Source organism: Apus apus, chromosome 2 (assembly GCF_020740795.1).
Source record: "Apus apus isolate bApuApu2 chromosome 2, bApuApu2.pri.cur, whole genome shotgun sequence".
NCBI classification, from domain to species: Eukaryota; Metazoa; Chordata; class Aves; order Apodiformes; family Apodidae; genus Apus; species Apus apus.
In genome coordinates this window covers 17,334,483-17,353,963 of record NC_067283.1, presented here as the reverse complement: position 1 = coordinate 17,353,963, position 19,481 = coordinate 17,334,483, and the positions used below count along the sequence as shown (strand labels likewise).

At 40.4% G+C, this 19,481-nt stretch overlaps 2 protein-coding genes across 4 annotated transcripts in view; one reads left to right on the top strand and one right to left on the bottom strand.

Moving 5' to 3' along the window:
* The window catches only part of LOC127381457 (protein adenylyltransferase SelO-like), a 26,393-nt gene extending 14,533 nt beyond the window's left edge, over positions 1 to 11,860 (bottom strand). The window contains exons 1-10 of the mRNA XM_051611794.1: positions 11,482 to 11,860; positions 9,537 to 9,655; positions 9,160 to 9,288; positions 8,338 to 8,402; positions 8,181 to 8,237; positions 7,982 to 8,080; positions 3,975 to 4,042; positions 3,189 to 3,276; positions 1,280 to 1,349; positions 559 to 631 (exon numbers count right to left, since the gene is read on the bottom strand). Coding sequence (XP_051467754.1) covers positions 559 to 631; positions 1,280 to 1,349; positions 3,189 to 3,276; positions 3,975 to 4,042; positions 7,982 to 8,080; positions 8,181 to 8,237; positions 8,338 to 8,402; positions 9,160 to 9,288; positions 9,537 to 9,655; positions 11,482 to 11,860 — 1,147 coding nt within the window. The remainder of the gene's footprint in view (positions 1 to 558; positions 632 to 1,279; positions 1,350 to 3,188; positions 3,277 to 3,974; positions 4,043 to 7,981; positions 8,081 to 8,180; positions 8,238 to 8,337; positions 8,403 to 9,159; positions 9,289 to 9,536; positions 9,656 to 11,481) is intronic.
* PDSS1 (decaprenyl diphosphate synthase subunit 1) overlaps positions 11,820 to 19,481 on the top strand; it is a 22,853-nt gene continuing 15,191 nt past the window's right edge. For 2 of the 3 annotated variants that reach the window (XR_007888722.1, XM_051611808.1), the window contains exons 1-4: positions 11,820 to 11,963; positions 13,370 to 13,434; positions 14,770 to 14,893; positions 15,077 to 15,207. Coding sequence is in view for 1 of the 3 variants with exons in the window: in XM_051611808.1 (XP_051467768.1) it covers positions 11,859 to 11,963; positions 13,370 to 13,434; positions 14,770 to 14,893; positions 15,077 to 15,207 (425 nt within the window). In the remaining 2 variants the exon portion in view is untranslated. Of the gene's footprint in view, positions 11,964 to 13,369; positions 13,435 to 14,769; positions 14,894 to 15,076; positions 15,208 to 19,481 lie in introns of those variants that run through there. The other variant, XM_051611809.1, reaches the window with a different exon arrangement.

The window sequence follows — 19,481 nt, the reverse complement described above, 5'->3', positions numbered from 1 at the left end:
TAAGTATGAAAATGACAAACTACATCATCTCGCAGCTGGTTTCTATACCTAGGTGGCACTGTTTCCTTTTCCTTTCAGTGCCAGGCAGCACTGAAACAGCAAAGTGGTCATTAGCTTCCTTTCAAGTTGATTGGGTGCTGAATTAGCAAGACATTGCTATTTTATTTTTCATAATATAAATCTGAAACAAAGCTGTACAGCACTGTATTCTATACACTATAAAAGGTCGGGGGTTTATGTATTAATGCATAAAATTCAGAGCAATTAAACTTATTATAACATTAATACATGGTCTTTGAACATCAAACTACTACAGCAATGCTGAGAACTCTTGCTCTCCTATTCTTGCTCCTGTCAGATACAGTCATGCTTTGAAAGGTCAGAAAGTGCTCCTAATTCTGTTATGAAAACACATGTATATTAATGCATAACAGATACTGCTGTGGGCAAAGACATCAGAAGAACTGAAGAACAAAGTGACAAATAAAAGCCCTCTTTAAGTGACTAGGAAAGAGTCACTCCTGTAAAAAGACAAGACCATCTCCTGCAGATTCTCACCATGTGCAAACCCCACAGACATCCACAATGCGATCAGATCTGCAGTCTCTGATACGACTGTAGAGAAAAATTCCTAAAATCAAACACATCTTTTAGTTCAAGCCCCCAGGATCAACAATATGGAATGCAATAAATAACATAAACACTTGATTCACCTTAGAAAAATACCCTGCGTTCTATTTTTCAGTGTACCTGCTGGTCAGGATGTCTCTCACTCACATTACAAAATTATGTGACTGTACAATAACCTCATCAAGCAAAGACTGTAGTTAAATAAGTACATACAGATGCCATAAAAGCAATTAAAAAATAATAAAAAAAAAAAGAAACAAAGACACTACATATACTAGTGTATATTACCAGTATATGCTACATATACTACATTTATACTAGAAAAAGCGTAATTAATCTCTTTGTGACCACTGCTCACTTAAAGCTGAGCAGTCAGAGAAGAAACTATAACAGAAAACGGAAGCTTCCCAATACGCATTTCCATAATGAAAAATGGTGAAGAATGTTCATATTTTACTTTGAGAAAAAACAACTTCAAAAAGCAGGTATTTTACTGAAGAGAATTAACAAACTTCCACTAATAAAACCTGGAAGTTTACCTCAAATTTTAAAACATTTTACAACTTGAAACTTCGAAAAGCTTTGTATAATTTTAGTTCACATACTTGTGGAAAATAAAAATCACTTTTAAAGAAGAAAGAAGACTTACCAGATATCTATTTGAATCATTCACGGCTATTGATGGAAAATGTTCCTGGATTATAAAGTCTAGCAATCTTCTGTAATATGAGAGGCAGAATTCCTTAAACAAAACTGGTACTTTTGGAACTGATCATTCAAAATTCCTGTTTTCCAACAGCTAAATGCTCATCTACAGCTTGCTGCAAACAGTTAGGAAAAAACTCAAGATATTTATTCTAGTGACTCTTGGATTAAGCCCTTCCAAAAGCTCAGAGACAAAATCTAAAGTTCTATTCACAAATATGACTGGAGGCTGCCACGTAGAGCTAAAACACATTTTTAACTTCTAGAATGTGGTTTCACATGCAGTAATACCAATTTTTTAGGACAAAAAACAAGTTTGCATATAAAAATAAAAAAGCATATTACAAGGAATAATTCTACTGTAGAATTCTCAAATAAAGTTTTATGGCTGAATTCTTACAAAGCAGGGTTACTTGCCATAGTAACCTGCCATTCCCAAAACAGTGCTGCACAGCACTACAAGATAGGCTCAGGAAATTGGGATACTTGCATTAAAAATTGCAATGCCTGTCGGATGCAAATCTTTTCAGATCTAAAGCTTCAAAGTAGAGCAGCTGGCTCCAGTACGTGCAGGAGCACCCTGAAGGACCCTCTTGTGGTCAGAGCCAGCCAGTGCCACTGGCACAGGGAGCTGTGAGCATCCCTACACCCGCAGTAGGCAGCCTGGAGAAGGAAGGGCTTGCCACAACCTGAGCAAGGGTTGTGCAGCTGCACACGCAAATATCTACATTTTACCTTCTAATCAGGTTGTTGGATCAAATCACTGAAATCTCCTCAAACTGTGACGATTTTATCAGAGTACCCAGCAACCTGACCCTTAGAGGGGTGTTTGTCCAACCTACTGCCTCTGAATTTTAGCTGGTTGCTCCAGGACATCCTCTTTCAGGAGGACCTTCTCTGAAGAGGAAGCAGAGACAGTCACCCGAGCCTTGGCCACTCTTTCTGAGGCCCCCTCCAAAAGAGGCAGGAAGGAGTCGTCTATTCACCATGAGTACAAGTGATCTTTACAATCAATGGGCCACAAGTACTTTAACAAAAAAACCCCAAACAAACAACAAAAAAAAACCCCCACCAAAAAACCCCAAAACTTAAAATCAGTTCCTTAATTCAGTCTTTCACTTTTATGACAAAAATCTGCTCTGAGATTAAAAAAAAAAGAAAAAAAAGAAAGAAAAGATAGCACAGAGTTATGCAGAAGTTGAACTGAATGATCAGTTACTCCAATACACAAATGCTCTCATTTTTAAGCACCCCAGAACAATTTCTATGGCAAATGTTTATCAACCACTACCTTGCTCCTGAGGATAAATTACCAACTTTTACATATTTGCAGCAGAACCAAAAGTTTGCCATGGTAATTGCTTGAAATGGAATAAACCACACAAATTAATATTGCTAGGAGGCTTAAAACTGTGCAATAATGTCTTACCTAGCCTATTTCTCTGGTTCTGTGTGTTTCTGGAGGGCACACCTCATACAGCATACTCAGGCTAGTGATTTATTCCATATTTCTGTTAACTTAAGCTTCACAGACAAGTAAGAGAAATGTAGGAACTCACGTTGTAAATGCACACATATTTCCCAAACCAACAATTCCTCCTCCTAGTGTTTAGCAACCAGAACTATTTTAGCTATAAAACCCTCTCTCATTTTGTAAGATACAGACCTTCAAAAACATCTTATGAGGCAAGATCTTCTGTATGCTTGTAGAAGAATAGCATGTTCTCTTTCTAAATTATGCAATCTTACCTTCTAAACAACTTATGTCTAAATTCCAACTGTTTACATGCATTCGGATATACACTTGATTGTTAAGAAAACTACTGTAGTTACTATGAAGATAAAATTCCAACCTTAGTAAGTCCAGTTCCCCGGAATGAGTTAAGATTTCTAAGGATCCTATACGAAACCATGACTTGGCAAGACGTAGCACTATAGCACCTGAAATACAGACCCATGGGTTTAAATGTCAAGAGTATCATTAAAAGAAAACAGTCCCATAGTAAAAGCCATCACGTGTTGTTTCTATACATGCAGAATTTACATACGCATAGTTAAACTGGTATTTTTGTAAGTATGCTCAAGGCATAGCAGATTAATATGTATAATATTATTTTACTACACATATATTTTAATGATAAAGCTTAATTTGCTATACTAGGAAACACAGACAAAATTCCAGTACTGCATTAATATTATAACTACTCCAAAGATGATGACAACAAAGAATCAACATAATTTCTTCCCTCATGCTGTGCCATCTCATTCTTCTTCAGAGCAGGTATAGATGGTGTAGCAATGGTACAGCTACAGTAGCATTCCCCCATCCTAATATTTTTATTGGAACAATGGGAAATTTCCTTAGTTTTCAATATAATTTTTGTAACAGCACATGAAAATAAAAATTATCCTCCTACAACACATATGCCAGAATCATAGTAGACCTGCTCACATGGCATAATTTCTTTAACTAAGATGTTTCAGAATTATTTTCTCAGGAAAGGTTTTATATCCTAATAAGTGAAATTAAGCAAATTTAGTACTTTTTATTACACATATATGATATATTAAAGTTCATTTTTGTAATGGAGAACTAAGTTCCAGGGCTGCAACACACGATTTTGAAATGTTTTCATTACCTCTTTCTTTCTTAATATTTCCATTGTAAAACTGGTCTCTCCACACTTCATCATTACTTACAACTAAGCTGTAACAAACAAGAAATTAATATTACTGATTTACAATGAAGATTGAGTAATGTTTTATATAATTTTATTTATTTCATAGAAAGAAAGATCTTTCTGCTGGCATAGCTTTGTATGTTCAAATGACACAGGCAAACAGTAAGCTCAGGCTTACCAAGCTTCATTAGAAAAATGCATTTATTTTGTATTTATAAAAGGTTGTCCAACTGTTGCTACAGGGAAGAACAGTTCTTACAAGTTACATTGTTCTTTGGGGGGGGGGGGGTTGCATTTTTAAAAGATACTGCATTCATTTGAAACCTCAATGACTGATTAGTGTGATGATAACATTAAGTCAAAGTTTCCCTGAGGACAACAGCGAAATTAGGACAGAGAAATTAGAAACCAAATTGTTACATCTGATGGAGGTCATCCTTTAAGTGAGCCAAAACTGTTGTCTCAGGAACTCTGGGGACAGATCTGGGACCCTTGCCAATCAGGAACTCTTCAAATAGTATCAACACACAAAAAAGACACAATTTGGATGACACATTATAATTATCCTTTTCTTCTTCAGCGCTACTCGTACTCAGATTTTTAAAAGCAATCTCTTCCTTTCATTTGCCTTAAAATTCTGCAAATCCTATAATTTTTTGTGTTTATCCAAATATTGAGATTTGTGAGTACGTGGAACAACTTTGCTTGCTCTAAAATGTCACAACTTGCATTCATTTTATGAAATAAAATACATAATTTCTCTGTAGTTTTCTGTTAGATTGGGGGGAAAATACTCTAATAAATCCTCACAAACTATGCAAGTGCATCATATTCCTCTAAGGTTAACGTGTAGGAGGTTTTATTTCCAAAGCAACTGGTATTACACTGACAATCCAGCAGAAGTAATGTGTGGTGCTATCTTCTGAAGGAGGTGCTGTCCCCTCAATAGTAGAGAAGACTACTTGTTCAAGCCTAGCAGCAGGAAAATTCAGTTCATTTTGTATGATTCTTCTTTATTTTTGCCTACTGATAACTGGAAACTATTATTCTATTCAAAACAGTTGACATGCTACTTGAAATTTAATGTGGCTACTTAAAACAACCCCCAAGTGTTACATTTTCAGAGTACACTAAATTCTGATTTTGCATACTTTGGCATGAAAATCTTAGAAATAATTTATTTGGACCAGAAAAGTGGGCTATGCACATAAACATAAATATGTACCAAAAAAAATCATTAAAAGAAATTATTTGTCTGAATTCTTGCACAGTGCAGTTGCTTTCAACAGTATCTGTGGCTTTGAAACAAAACTATTATCTTCTGTATTTTTGAAGGTATCTAGTAGTTATCCAAATAGAGAACACTCTCTCTGCTTACTACAAAGAACAAGCAGTGAATTGTTCAGAAGGAGGGAAAAAGCATCTAGAAATTAATCTGCTCCCATAACTGGAGCTGTACTGATACAAGCTACATTAGAATTTTTTAATATAATTTTAAAGACTCTTTTGGAAACAACAATATATAATTGGTATGTCTGCAGGATCTAGCACGAAAAGTGCTGACATAGATGTGATGGAAGAAGAAAATCTTCAACCTTCAAGAAAAACAAAAATATTCAAAACCGGGGAATGAAGCCCAGATACTAACAAAATAGTGTGTGCCTCAGAGCACTAGGGGAGAGGAGTCACAGTAATATTGCTATTAAATTTTACTGTTTTGAACAGACGCCTGTCAGAAGGGTTGTATCATTTTGTCTGTAAAACTCTCAGCAGGCTCTGCCTAATTCCTGCAGAATACCAGCACTTCTCTTACTACTGACAAAAAAAAAATAAATCCAGGGGGGCATCAACATTTGGTTAGTTACTACTACAAGTTAATGGACAACACTTAAGAGCTGGCCAGACAGTGGAGCAGCCATATAAATATACCTACATTTCCACCACAAAAATAGTGTTCAAATGGTCTCTGCAGTACCATTATGTGAAAGAAGGCAGCAGGAGAGCAGACGTACACTCAATGGAGCACTGAAATTTCTCTTAGAGAAGCTAGAACAGCACTCACAGAAGGATGGATGGATTATATCCCTTCCTAACCCTTCCTCAAGCTTAAGGGCTGGACTTTACACTCCCAAGTGCTCTGCTTGCTGGTTTGCATGAACATCAAGCCCTATGCAAGTAAGGGCCGCTATGAAAACTGCATATTGGCTCATTTTTTTAATCTAACTGCTAACTGGTAGTCCCAGTAGGTGACTGAAATGGTACCATATGAAGAAGTGTTCTTTATCTGGCAGTAGAGTAATAAACTGTAGCACCCCATCAGGAACACAGTACTTAAAATTAATAGACCCGCTGGGCGTTCTGTAAGGCTGTAAAGCTGTAAGGCTGTAAAGCTGTAAGGCTTTTCCCCACACTTCTTCCAAGAGCTGACATGACCTCTCCAAGTGTATCCCACCAGTGTCAGTTCAATAGCTCCCCATTGGGAAGAATATGGATATCAGCTGGGGTTTTTCCAAATGAAGTCTTGCAAACAGTCTGGGAAGCTTGTAGAGCAGTTAAGAGAGCCAGGCACTCAACCAGTTTGCCAGCAGAGAACTAAAGCACGCTGTGTACTCAACAGAATTTGAGCATAGTGAAGGAGTAATTTTGTATTGGTTTTTGCACTGAACAATTTGTTGAGGTGACAGCAAAGAAAGGCTATAACCTTGCCAGATGCTTTCCTGCTGATATTCAGACAGATTTAAGGTTCTGCATTAACAGCCAACAGCAAAGGGTCTCAGGGTGAAGTCAGTGAGTAAGTCATCAAAAATGTAATTTACAAACACTGCACTTCAACAGAGCAAATGTGCTAGAATTAATACTAGAGAGATTTGCAGACACTTCGCAAATACAGACACATAGCCATGTGGCAGCTGAGTACAAGCCTTTTCTGTAGAACATTTACTTCCTTTAAAGCCTGAAAAGTTCAGACATGAAACCACTTGGAACACAGAATGAACTTGACATTTTAAACACAATCACCTGAAAAAAAAAACAGTTTACTTAATTCTGAGAAAACAATCGAAATGAACGAATGTATTAGTCTTCTTTGGTTCCGAGAGAATTGCTTTTAAATTTTTATGAAATCTCCTTTTCTGCTGAAGGGGTGTTTGCACAAGTAAGGAATTGAGGGAAATTACCTACATTCAGTACTACCTCCAATATTAGCATATGTTTATCTGACTGACATTTTTTCCTTACCAATCTTCAAAATTGCAACTAGGTGACTGTGCCAACACAGAAACAGCCCGTTCCAGAATTTTCCTACTTCATCTGAATCTAGAAAAATTCATCCAAATGCTTAACTTTAATGTAATAAAAGACTAATTTATTAACCATGTAAAATGTATTAACAGCCTTACTGGTTATCCACAAACACTAAAGGCATTATTACTATTTACAAGGCAGGAATCTAGTTGTGCTATTTTTATAAGTCTTTTGATAAGCAACATGAGAGAGAACATTTTTATTTTTAAGAAAAGGAATTCTTGATTGCGATATCATAAAAGCTGGAGAGGAGAGCTAGTGTCAGATACAATCACTCAATCTAAGCTCCACTTTTTACTTTCTTCACAAAATGAACCAGGCTTCAAATTAAGGCAATTCAGTAAAGACAGTCTTACAACTGAAAAACAGCTGTTCACCACAAAACACAGACAGAACACAATATGGTATTTAAACAAAGCAGCACTGCAAAGCACGCAAAAGACAAAACCAAATTGATCAATTGCTGGAACTCATTATTACTGAAAAGTTTTAACCATAAATTTATGAAACTGGAGGGACATATTTTGGTCTGATTGCATACATATGAAAAGAGAGATCTGTCCTCTTGGAAACTAGCTGTTCTGTTTTATTGATGCTCAGTGAAACTCAAATCACAAAATTACCTGTAAAAATGGATGCTGAGGAAAATAAAAGAAAAATACCTAGCAGCTCTGCTTGTAGGAATTCCAAGATAGTGCATAGCCTCACTACATAGAAATTCTCGCACAGAAGAGCGAAGCACAGCTCTGCCATCACCATTCCTATGAAGAGCAGAGAAATAAGGAATGGGTCATAAAATACAAGTAAATTTCAAAAAAGAAAACATCCATTTTTAGTGTACACAGAGTAATTGCAACTTACCTGGAGTATGGGGTCTTTCCCGACCCCTTTAGTTGTAGTTCCCACCTCTCACCATGCCTGCAAAAATACATCGGCATTTCTAATAGTACACCTTGGGCAATGCATGAATCAGCTGAACAGGATAGAGAGTTAGATCAGCCACTTAAAAAAGTCACACCTGTTTGTATATACTCCAATCAAGTGGACTCTTCCATCACCCAGCTGACCTGCCCAGCTCCCAAACTGACAAAAATGAAAATCATGTTATTTTCTTCTATAATTTATAGCAGTTATATTTTAAACAGAATAAATTACTTGTAGGTTTTCTGTGATCTACTAAATACAATGACAAATTTGCTCAGGTAGTCATTAAGATATTGATCCCTAAAGCTGTATTTCCACACTCACACCAACATGAATCGGAAAACCGCAGAAAAAAATTATGCCAGTAATCCCCATTTTTTCTTCTCTACCTTCCAGCTATGATGTACAGCTACAGCACAGTCTCTTTTGTTTAAATGAGCCTTTAAACTGACACAGCTTGTAATTTATTTTTTTAATTGGTAATTACAAATAAAAATTTACTGTTCTTCACCATGAATAATCGTACTCATTTCCATGAAATTTAACCCTTAGTAACCATGGTATTGCTGAATTCAGTGAGGCTTTGTCCCTCTCCACTCCTCTGAGCTGATAATACCTATCACGAATCAGAGCTTGTCAGGCTGCAGGGGTGCTAAGCAGACTCTGCAGCTAATGGAAGTTAAAAAGATAATTTGTGTGTGGCATAAACAGAAGCAGAAAAAGCAGACATGGTACTATGAAAGAATATTATCATTCTCTTCTATCTGCAGTCCCTTATGAAGAATAAATCAACAATCAAAGGGTTAATAAGCTTTCCTATACTTACAGGTATATATTCACATACTTAATTACCAAGGAATAATTCACATTAAAAGACCTAAACAATTCCACCTGGAAGAATGAGTGTCATAGTTACCTGATGACCCCCATATCTATGGGCCAATGGAACAGACCCAAGAATCACTTTCCCACCACTGGCAAACTGAAGAAAATCAGGTGTTTCTTTGACAGATATATCAAGATCCAAAATATTTTCAAGAACTTCCTGGAGAGAAAAAAAAACCACAGATGATGCTTGAATATGATCAAATTTTCAGTGGTAATGAATGTGTTTTCTCTACTGGTTTTGTTATTAAAAGTCTTCTAACAATATGTTTTACATCTTCTGTTTGTTTAAAGCGTATATTGATAGGATGCTTCCACAACAAATAACAAATGAATATTAAAATATACCTAAGTGCATGCACTAGCAATCTCTACTAATTAGACAGTAACAAAAAAAAAACAGCCAACCTTAGAAACAGCTACAAGACGAACTCTAGATTTAAAAGGTGTAGGGTAGACAACTGAAAAAATGCAGTTTCTCACAATACGGACATAATTTTCCTGGATCACATCGACTGGAAAGGGATCTATTAAAAAGAAATACATAATAAATGTTTTCCAAAATAAACTGTTAACTATCTTTAATACCTTCTCTCTTAAATCCAATAAAAATACTTCAGAAACAATCAAAACCTCCCTCTTTACCACACTGGTAAATCTGCAGGAAAAGCAAGTACAGATAAATGTAGGACATTATTCTGTTTGAGATTTTGGAAGAGGGGTTGAATTCTGCAGCTAGAGAATGGTAGAGGATGCCAGTTTTAAATCTAAAACGTATGTAAGTGTAAGCTTCAATTAACTGTGATTAGAACAGTCCCAGGGCAGTTTTAAGTTGCACTCGACAACATGCAACCCTGTATTTTCATGAGACAGAAAAGTTCCACCTCCCCCAGAGCTGAATGACAACAGCTGAAGTCAGAGTGCACCAGTCACTGTGGTAAACAGTCTGTACACAGTGATGGTCACCAAGTAACCCAGGGAACCAGCTTGCAGTCTGCTCCGAGCAATGTGAGCAGTGAACTGAAGGGCCAAGAGATGCATTTCCTCCTGTAGTATGACCCAGATATTCAAAGACCTGCTTCACTCTTCCTTCAGAGCTACTCCACACACTGACCCACGGTAACAGAGGATGAATATTGTTTCAAAACACTGGATTGATACTGTGTGTTTTAACATCCTTGCAGATTCTTGCTTGCAACAACCTTGTCACTCCATGTTAACTATGAAATCCCAGTACTGCACAGTAACAGTTTTGTAAAAATTCTAAGTTAGCATCTCTAGAGCCTTGCTGCTAATCATGTTTCCCAGTTCCTCTGGTGACAAATCCTGTCATAGCCAGCAGCCACATGATTTATCATTGATTATTATTCATAATGGTCACACCTAATTGCATCAGCTTGTTAGAAATGAAATCTAGTGTTGATTTTGCCTTCTAGTGTTAGAAACACAGTGTCGAGTTTGGTTCATATATATATATATATACATATATACTCTAGTGTTTGGAATATATAATTTGCTTGAGATAAGTGAGATATCTGCACATTCCAATTACACCAAGAGTGGTTTACGGCCCAAGAAACTGAGGGACTTAATTGGGCTCCATCTGGGTGATCTGAACATGGAGAAGGATTTATGGCCCAAGATAAGGCCGAACAAAGCCACATCTATCTTGCTCCTAGGAGCAGGAGGCACCAGTAGGTACAGATCATTTTGTTAATTGGGAAGACAGCCAAGGGGGCAAGAAAGGTCAAAATTTTACCTTAAAAGGTAAAAAGTAAACTGCTAGAATGGAATGTGTAAACAGGGGCAGGAAACTTACAGGATAATTTGAGGCGTCGGAGAGGCTGTAAGCCCTGGAGTACCCACCAGTGGGAAACAGGGGAGGGAACTCTGCGTCGGGAATAGGGAATATAAACCCTTATTCACCTTGCTGTGGGTGTGCCTGCTTGCTTAGGTCACCCATTCTTGCAAGAATGTAAATAAACTGTGCTTGGCTGAAGGACCTGTGTGGGCCTGTTCATTGGCACGACAGACGTTTCTCACAAGCTGAACACATGATTTCTGCAACGTTAGGATATAAATCGTTATTACAGGCAATCCCGTATGCCCGAGGGCTATGCCACTTCGTGTGCTTTAAATCAGGTGTCACGTTATCAATTTTGCACCGACACGTAACTGGGACTCGCACGTCTCTCCGTTACAATAAATCGCTTATCTCAAAACCCCAAAAACGAACCCAAACCACTAGAAACCCCCAAAGGGCTCCTTGTGGCCGATCGAGGTTTAAAGGGAGTCCTTGTGTCCGTGCTTCTCACTCGGCCCCGGCCCCGGCCGCCGCCCCAGCCCGGGGTACCTGGCAGGCTGCCGGAGGAGAGGGCCCAGGCGCAGAGCTCGGCCCCGCGCTGCCGCCCGCACTGCCCGCGCTGCGGGGCCGAGGCGTTGCGGCCCGGCGGGGCCCGGCAGAGCCCGCGGGAGGCGCAGAGCGGGCCCGCCCGCCCGGCCCGCGCCCCGCAGGCCCAGGCCGCCAGCCAGGGCAGCCACCACATCTCGCCGGGCGGGCAGCGCCGCTCCGCAGAGCCAGCCCCGCTCTCCCGACACAGCCGCGGGGGACGAGCGGAGGAAGCGGCCGCCCCGCCTCGGCCCGGATGTCCTCCCGGCCGCTGCCCGAGGCCGCCGGGCTTCCGCCTCCGGGTCGCGGCGGCGGCAGGAGGCGGCGGCGCTGGGGACAGCATGGCCTTGCGCTGGTGGTGGCGGTGCGGGGCCTCCTCCCGCCGGGCGCCGCCGCCCGCCTCCCTGCCGCGCCTCCGCCCGCCCGGGCCCGGCCCCCGCGCCGCGGTGAGTGCGGGGCGGGCGCCTGGAGGTCACCGGGAATGAATGGGGGCCGGGGGGCAGCGCGGGGGGCAGCCGGGCCGGGCCGGGCCGCCCCTTCGGCCTTTCCCTGCCCTGGGGGCGCCAGTGCTGGAAGGGGGTTGCGGGGTGGTGGGGCGGGCGGTCCTGCCCGGGCCGGGGGGCTTGCAGGGGGCAGGAGCGCGCTCGGGACAAGGTTAAATACTGGCTTAAGGGTTTTCAGGGCAGGCTGGGTTCCTGTGGTGGCTGTGATGTGCCCGGCATCACCAGTGACCCAGGCTGGGAGTGCTGAGCAGCAGCGTGAAGGGGGGGGTCTGTCTGCGGCCCCGCTGAGCGGGGAGTTTATGGAGGTCCCGGCCAAAGGGCTGGACACTGATGTCAGGCAGCAGTGAGCACACCTGTGGTAAGTTAGGGTTCCTCCCCTTCCTCTCCTCGCCTATTTTCATCCTATGCACAAGAAAGATGGAAGGGTATCCTGGAGCTATCGCAGTGCTCTTCTCTCTCTCTCTCTGTGTCCAAGGACAGCGAGACTTCTAGCTGTGTGCCAGGAGACACTGAGGCCTGAGGAGCAAATCAGAGGAGCTCTTCCTCTTCTCCACTCTGGGTCTCATTGGGCACTTCTGCGCGGGCTTTCGGAGAGGAGTTTGGTGAAGGTGTGAATTGCAGTGATTTTGGGCTAGGTCGGCCTAGCTGGGCCCCTGAGGCAGTGTGCACTCCGGGGTAGGGCTGGGCAGTTCTTGGCAGTGTTGCCAGGAGCAGAGTGAAAAGTGCATTTCCTGTCTCAGCCTGCTGGGATCTTGTACTTTGGACTGTGCTCCAGGCTCCTGGGCTTCGTGTGTGGGGGGAGAGGTCATAGGAGAGAGATGGCTAGGTTTGGAGGTTAGGTTTTTGACATCTAGCAGGGAAGATGTGCAGGCGTAAATTGTAAGAAAGCTGAATTAAAGTTGGTTCAGGGGAAAGCAAGGACATGTTCTTCTATTAGTGTAGTAGTTTACAGAAACCGCTCTTGTCTGTTTCTCTGTGCCTTGACTGGTGCAGTCCATGTTCATCTGCAAGACAGAACATTTGAATAATTGCACCTTCCAGGAGTGCAAAGGCAAAGTTTAATTTGAGCAGCAGTGGGAAGTTAACTGATGATGCCTTTCAAGTTGGTCCTGTGAGGGAGGAAAGTCCAACACACCTGAAGGGAGAGCCAGTTCAAGGGAGAAGCTAATGTACATAGAGGCTGTTATGTCTCACTTGCTGTGGGAGGAGATTATGAGACTCCTGTTGCTGCTGGGTTGTTAAAATGGAGAAGTAAAGCAGTGCTGATGAGCAGACACTTCTTTTTGTAAGCAAATGTTTTCTGTCATTTTAAAGTTCTGCTAAATTAACCCTGATTTTTCTTTGTGCAGATGTGTTATTTTACCCAAAGAAGTTCAACTTTGTTATTTCCAAAAATATGTAGTATATTCTGGCGGTAAGTTGGAGATTCATACGATTGTGTAATGGGCAAGGACGTGGTTACTGGGTGAACTGGGTATTTACACCTGTGAGCTGTAAACTTATAAGGTTATTCACTCTAGTCCATAGTTGGCTAATTTTGTGTGGACTGCTGCTGTGGTGCTGGGGCTGAACGCAAGTCCTCCATCCTAGACGGCAACAGGCAAAGCAAGAATGCCCCAAGAAAACCCATATAGTTTACTTTGAAAAAGGAAACATAATAAGAGGCATAAGCTTCAATTCCAGGGAACATAAAAGAATTCGGACCTGAGCCAAATGCATCTTAATGCATCCAGATGGAGCTTTCAGCCTTTACTGATGAACTTTCGTAGCATCATCATGCTATCAGGAAGTGTTGGTTTAATTTATAATCTATAATGTAGCTGGGTGCGAGAGGGAGACACTTAAAATCCAATTTGAGTATATTTTTCCAGAACTATACAAGAGAGGGAAGAAAGTAGCAGAAGGGCGTTACTGGAGGCTGAAAGCTTCATCTCCAAGTGTACACAATGCTATCAATAGTGCACTCCAAAGGAATACATTGAGAGCAGTGGAGTTTTATGTGTCTCTGAGATCTTCTGTAATCTGTTAGGAGTCTGTGTTACTGTTTGGCAAATGCTGCACTTTGCCCATTCCTGAAAGTCCCCAGTCATCAATACGTAGCTGTGCTGTCCTCGCTGGCTGAAAAGGGTGTTTCATAGAATCATAGAATGGTTTGAATTGGAAGGGACCTTAAAGATCATCTAATTCCAACCTCCCTGCCATGGACAGGGACACCTCCCACTAGATCAGGTTGCTCAGGGCCCCATCCAACCTGGCCTTGAACACTTCCTGGAGGGGGCAGACACAACTTCCCTGGGCAATCTGTTCCAGTGTCTCACCACCTTCATAGTGAAGAATTCCTTCCTAGTATCTAGCCTAAATCTACCTTCTTTCAGTCTAAATCCATTATCCCTCATTCCATCACTACATGCCCTTGTAAAAAGCCCCTCCCCAGCCTTCCTGTAGCCCCTTCAGGCACTGAAAGGCTGCTGTGAGGTCTCCTCAGAGCCTTCTCTTCTCCAGGCTGAACAGCCCCAACTCTCCCAGCCTGCCTTCATAGGAGAAGTGCTCCAGCCCTCTGATCATCTTTATGGCCCTCCTCTGGAATTTTGATGCCTTCTGTTTATATTTTAGGCATTTGGTTACATTTTTGGGGAGGGGAAGAAGAAGTGGGGGGTTGCGGAGGAAATGCTTTGGAATGTTTCTGTTTGGTGAATCAGGGAAAGTTTGCTTTTAACAGTGTTACTCTTTTGGAAAACACTGTCACCAGGTTTCATCATACAAGCACATCCCGCTTGTGCAGCTGCAGTAAGACAGTTAGTGATGAAAAATACCAAGACCCTTTTCAACTTGGTAGAAAAGACTTGAAGAATCTCTATGAAGATATTAAAAAGGTGAGGGATTTTGGTGACTATTTGGGGATGTTGTGATTATTCTGATTTCTGTAGCAACCATTGCTTTGGAGGATAGTTACTGAAAGAATATTCTTCATTTTTATGAACAGCATACTGTGTTGCTTACACTGAACAGATCAGCTTTGTGACTTTTATGCTTAAATGCTCTTTTCCTTTTTATAGGAATTACTTGTGTCTACTGCAGAACTGAAGGAAATGTGTGATTATTACTTTGATGGGAAAGGAAAGGCCTTTCGACCAATGATTGTGGTGCTAATGGCAAGGGCTTGCAACATTCACCATAGTAATTCCAGGTGGGTCTGTCATTTTTGGGTATATGGACATGTATTGTACTTGAAGTTTATAATTCTTATCTTCAAAAAAAACCACATCTAGTAACTTTATGAAGATAAAATGCTCCTCAGTAAAACCTGTCTGAGTTCCATCGTGAAGCTGGGATTTTATAGTTAGCAATGCAAAAGGAGCTGTCATGTTTATTACATACTTCCATGTGTAAAATTGTGGACTATACTGCAGTTGTAACTGGTGATGGATAAGTAATGTTGTTAAAATCTGATACTTGTAAGGCTTTTAGTCAATTTTACATTTAGTTACAATTTAAATGCTTTATTAGAAGCTGTCGTACTGCTTGAATCTACATGAATTTAATTTAAAATATTTTTCATTTGTAACCGTTCCTGTAGCTATTGAGCTCTTGTCACAGGTAAGAACTTTGCTGCCTGAAGAGACTTTCGTAGCTTTTTTTGTAATTATGTAGAAAAGCCATTAAGCAGCTGGTATGGTTCTATTCAAAGCAGTGAGACATTCAAATCAGTTGGAGATTATTTTTTATCTTCCACTAGGAGCAAGTTTCTAAACTTTAATGTTAAGATTCTAAGTTCAGAGTTGGTGTAGTCTTCATGTTTATCAAGTACTTGTCTTTTGAAGACAGTTTTAACTGAGCAACATCAAGCTTGCCCTGTACTCTCTGTCACTCCTTACTTGGGCTGATTGCTCTGCACATTCCTACCATAATTCTGGAGGAGAAAGAAAAACCTAGTTGGCAGCATTCTGTCTTGTGTGTGCCAGTTCCTCTTTTTTTAGGAAAACTGTGTCCAGGATTAATGAACTGCACTCTAGGCTTGATTCTGTTGTCTGTTCAATACTGCTCCTTGTCGTTGTCCTAGAGGTAGCAAAAAGAAAAATATTGTTTGTAAAATTCCTCAAGGATGTCCTTTGTCACAGCACTGATTGGCTTAGTATTTTCAGGAGTGATTTTGACAGGAAAAAAAGCAGCGTGATGGTGGCACTTTCTGACAACATCCTTGGTGGAAGGAAGCACAATAAACCAAGCATTTCTGCTTGAGTCTGGGGGCTCACGATTGTCCCATTAGGGTATAACCCAGTGTGGTTTGCACCCATCTCCTGTGTAAAATACCTTAGGGTAGTCCTAGCATGCATCAACCATAGCATATCCAGTTCAGCTGCAGGAGTGCTGATACCTTGTATGTCACACTTTGTGAAATCATCAGCATTGTCTGAACCTCATGTTAAAAAAAAAATAAAAAATGCTTCAGGGATGGACTGCAAAGATAATCAGGGTGAATGAAGGACCTGTGGTCTACAAATCTATGAGCAACAGGGGTGAAAGAGCTATTTAAGTCAAAGGATGATGTCGCTAAGACAGTGGAAACTTAAAAGGAGATGTGACAACTGGGGCAGTGACTTCTTGAAACATCTTTCTAGTCAAAGTGATGGAAAAAATAGTTTAATCTCATTCTAGTGTGTTGCGTGAGAAGCTTATGAAGGAAATTAAATGGTCTACATACAAAACCAAGAAAGCTAGAATTGAGGTCTTATAGTGTAGGAGGTGAATTGAAGTGAATCAAAGACAAGAAGCAGTAGTTGAAATAACTTGTTTTGCCTTTATGTGCTCAAAGCATATTTGCTGTCTTTTGACATATGTGTATACTCATGGACACGTTCTTGTCCATGTGCTATGCTGTCTTGAAACTGTCAGGACCAGTTTTGAGACCTGCCCTATGCCAGTGATAGTGTGATCTCAGAATTCAAGTGCCACACATGCCTGAGGCAGGTGTTTGCTTCCCAGTAGCCACCCCTCAACATAAGCACTCTGATTTATAGATGCCCATGCCATTTGGCAGTGTTGGTACATCTGTTGCAGTTTTTCTTGGCCACCTCCAAAGTAGGTTTGATGCTTAAAAGCTTTCTCATTAATCTGAATGTTCCATGTATAAGGACAGACTGAATCACTCTCTGTCATGTTGTTTTTAGAATGAAATTCTGAATAGGCAGAACAGAAATGTTTCAGCAAAGAAAGAGAATTAAATCCCAGAGTATTTGCCTTCCTTTTCTTTTCCTTGTGCTACTGTTCTCTAAGCCTGTGGTTGTAACTATAATTCACATATGTTTATACAGGTCCTCAGGGTACTGCTTTTTGGTTCATGCATGATGACCAGCATCTTTTGAGGGTTGGCTAGGCCATGCCAAAAGAATATACTTTCATATTGTGGATGCCCACTTACTGTGAGCTGATGAGGTTTTATGGGCATTTTCTTTTCTTTTGCTTTTAAATTTCTTGAAGCAGGCTGTGTTACACTTGCTTTGTATATACATATACTTCCAGTTCTCTCTGATACTAGTTCCATTGTTGTTGCTTCTTAAAGCAGAATTGCTTCCCGGTGACAAACTCTTCTTCCAACTTTTTACAGTTTGGAAGGAAAATTGTATATGTAGAGAAGGAAACACTGCATATTTGTAACTCTGCTACTCTGCTATAGACCTGAAGGAGAAAAAAATACTTGCTTTCCATTCTGCTCCTCCTGATATTTTTAAGATGTTTTTCCTCTTTCAAATTGTCATTTTCCTTAAAGCATTTTATCACTCTTTTTGCTGGTTAATAATAATTCTCCCAGACTTATTTTTCTTTGTTGAAGCTTTGGTTCCCACACATATCATCAAAGATACTGGCCACAACATCTATAGACTTGTGGAGTGAGCCAATATCCTGTGCTCTTCATCCCTAGCATTTTTGTTATTCTGCCTCTGGGATTTATGTTACTAATGTTGAGTTTCTGCTTCATCTTGCTGCTATTCTCAACATCATATAACTTGCTGGACCCAGCATACTTTTGCCTGTTCTTTCTTTTTTTTTTTTTTTTTTCTTTTTTTGTGCAATACTAGTAGAAAAGATAATACTCTTCTGTGTTTGACAGTTAAAATATCAGGACACAATTTTGTAAGGTTACAGGGCCTGATCTTACAAGGCAGTCCATGGAGATCTCTTGTCTTCAAAGAGCCCCACTAGAGAGCTGAGACTTCTCAAGAGAATAGTGGGGACCACGCAGGTAGCTCTGCTTACAGGTTAGGTAACAGGATCATTTATGTAAGATTTGAGGAAGGCTGGGGATTTAAAATGCTCTCAGCAGGTTAACTGACTTTCTAGAGTGAGGTCACTTTATTGCAGTCATAATATGAATTACAGTTGTATAAAGAATCTGAGCTGTGTTTGAAGCATTCAGGTTGTTCTGTGCTGGTATGTTGTTTTTTTCTTCTGGAAGGTCTGAGTGTCAGAAGTCCAACCATGAGTCCCTAGGTCCTTTTTGATAGCAACTTAACTTTATGCTAGAGTGAGAATTGTTGTGAAGAGTTTAACCTGAAGTCATTCAAACCCTCTATTTCACACGTCCTCAGGCATTTCTTCAGGTACCTGTGTACAGAACTTCACAGAATTATCACTTAGCCTGACTGGACATCATGTTTCTGTTTAGAGTGTGTTTTCCAGAGGGGTTTGCAAATTGAGTTTTTTATTCCTACTTTTGTGACCAAAAAGAGAGACAAACAAATAAGAGAAGGCCAAAGAAGTACACAGACATCCCAATAGAGAAAATAATGACCACAGAAGATTTAGGGGGAAAAAGGGAATTAAATCCATCAGAATAGTGTGAGAAATGTTACTCTATCAAGTTTAGCTAGGTCATTATATTTCCTGAAGATATGAGGACCTGCCAGCAACCTTAGTTGTCTCTTTTTTCACTCCTCCTAACCTCCATTCTGTCTTCCCCGAGTTTGCAGTGCCCTTCTGTGTCACAGGCTGTTACTGAAATGTTGGTTTCTTCCAGCCACATGGACTTAACAACAGAAAAGTACTTTGAGGAGTGTGGTGACAACACCGAGATTTTGCAAGTTCTTTTGCACGTTTCCTGTCTTTTAAACTGGCAATATTTACTTTCAGACAAACAGGTTGCAAAACTCTTGGTTGCAAAGTTTGTGTTGTTTTGAGTTTCCCAGCCTCTCTTTTTAAAATTTTTTTATCTTTTTAAGAGACGTATTTGGAGGGACAGTGTGTTGTTTTTTTAACCTGCTAGATCTGCCTTGGATTTGTTCAGGGGACATAAAACAAGTTCTGTAGTGGAAAATACCTTAGGGTACTGTATGTGATAAAATCTTGACACAGGATCAAGTAGGGGATTGTCCTGAAAAATAGAAGATGATCAAGGAGCTAAAATTTAATATAATGCATGTGCAAAATGATAAACTTCCAGTTGTATAAAAAAATTGTGTAAAT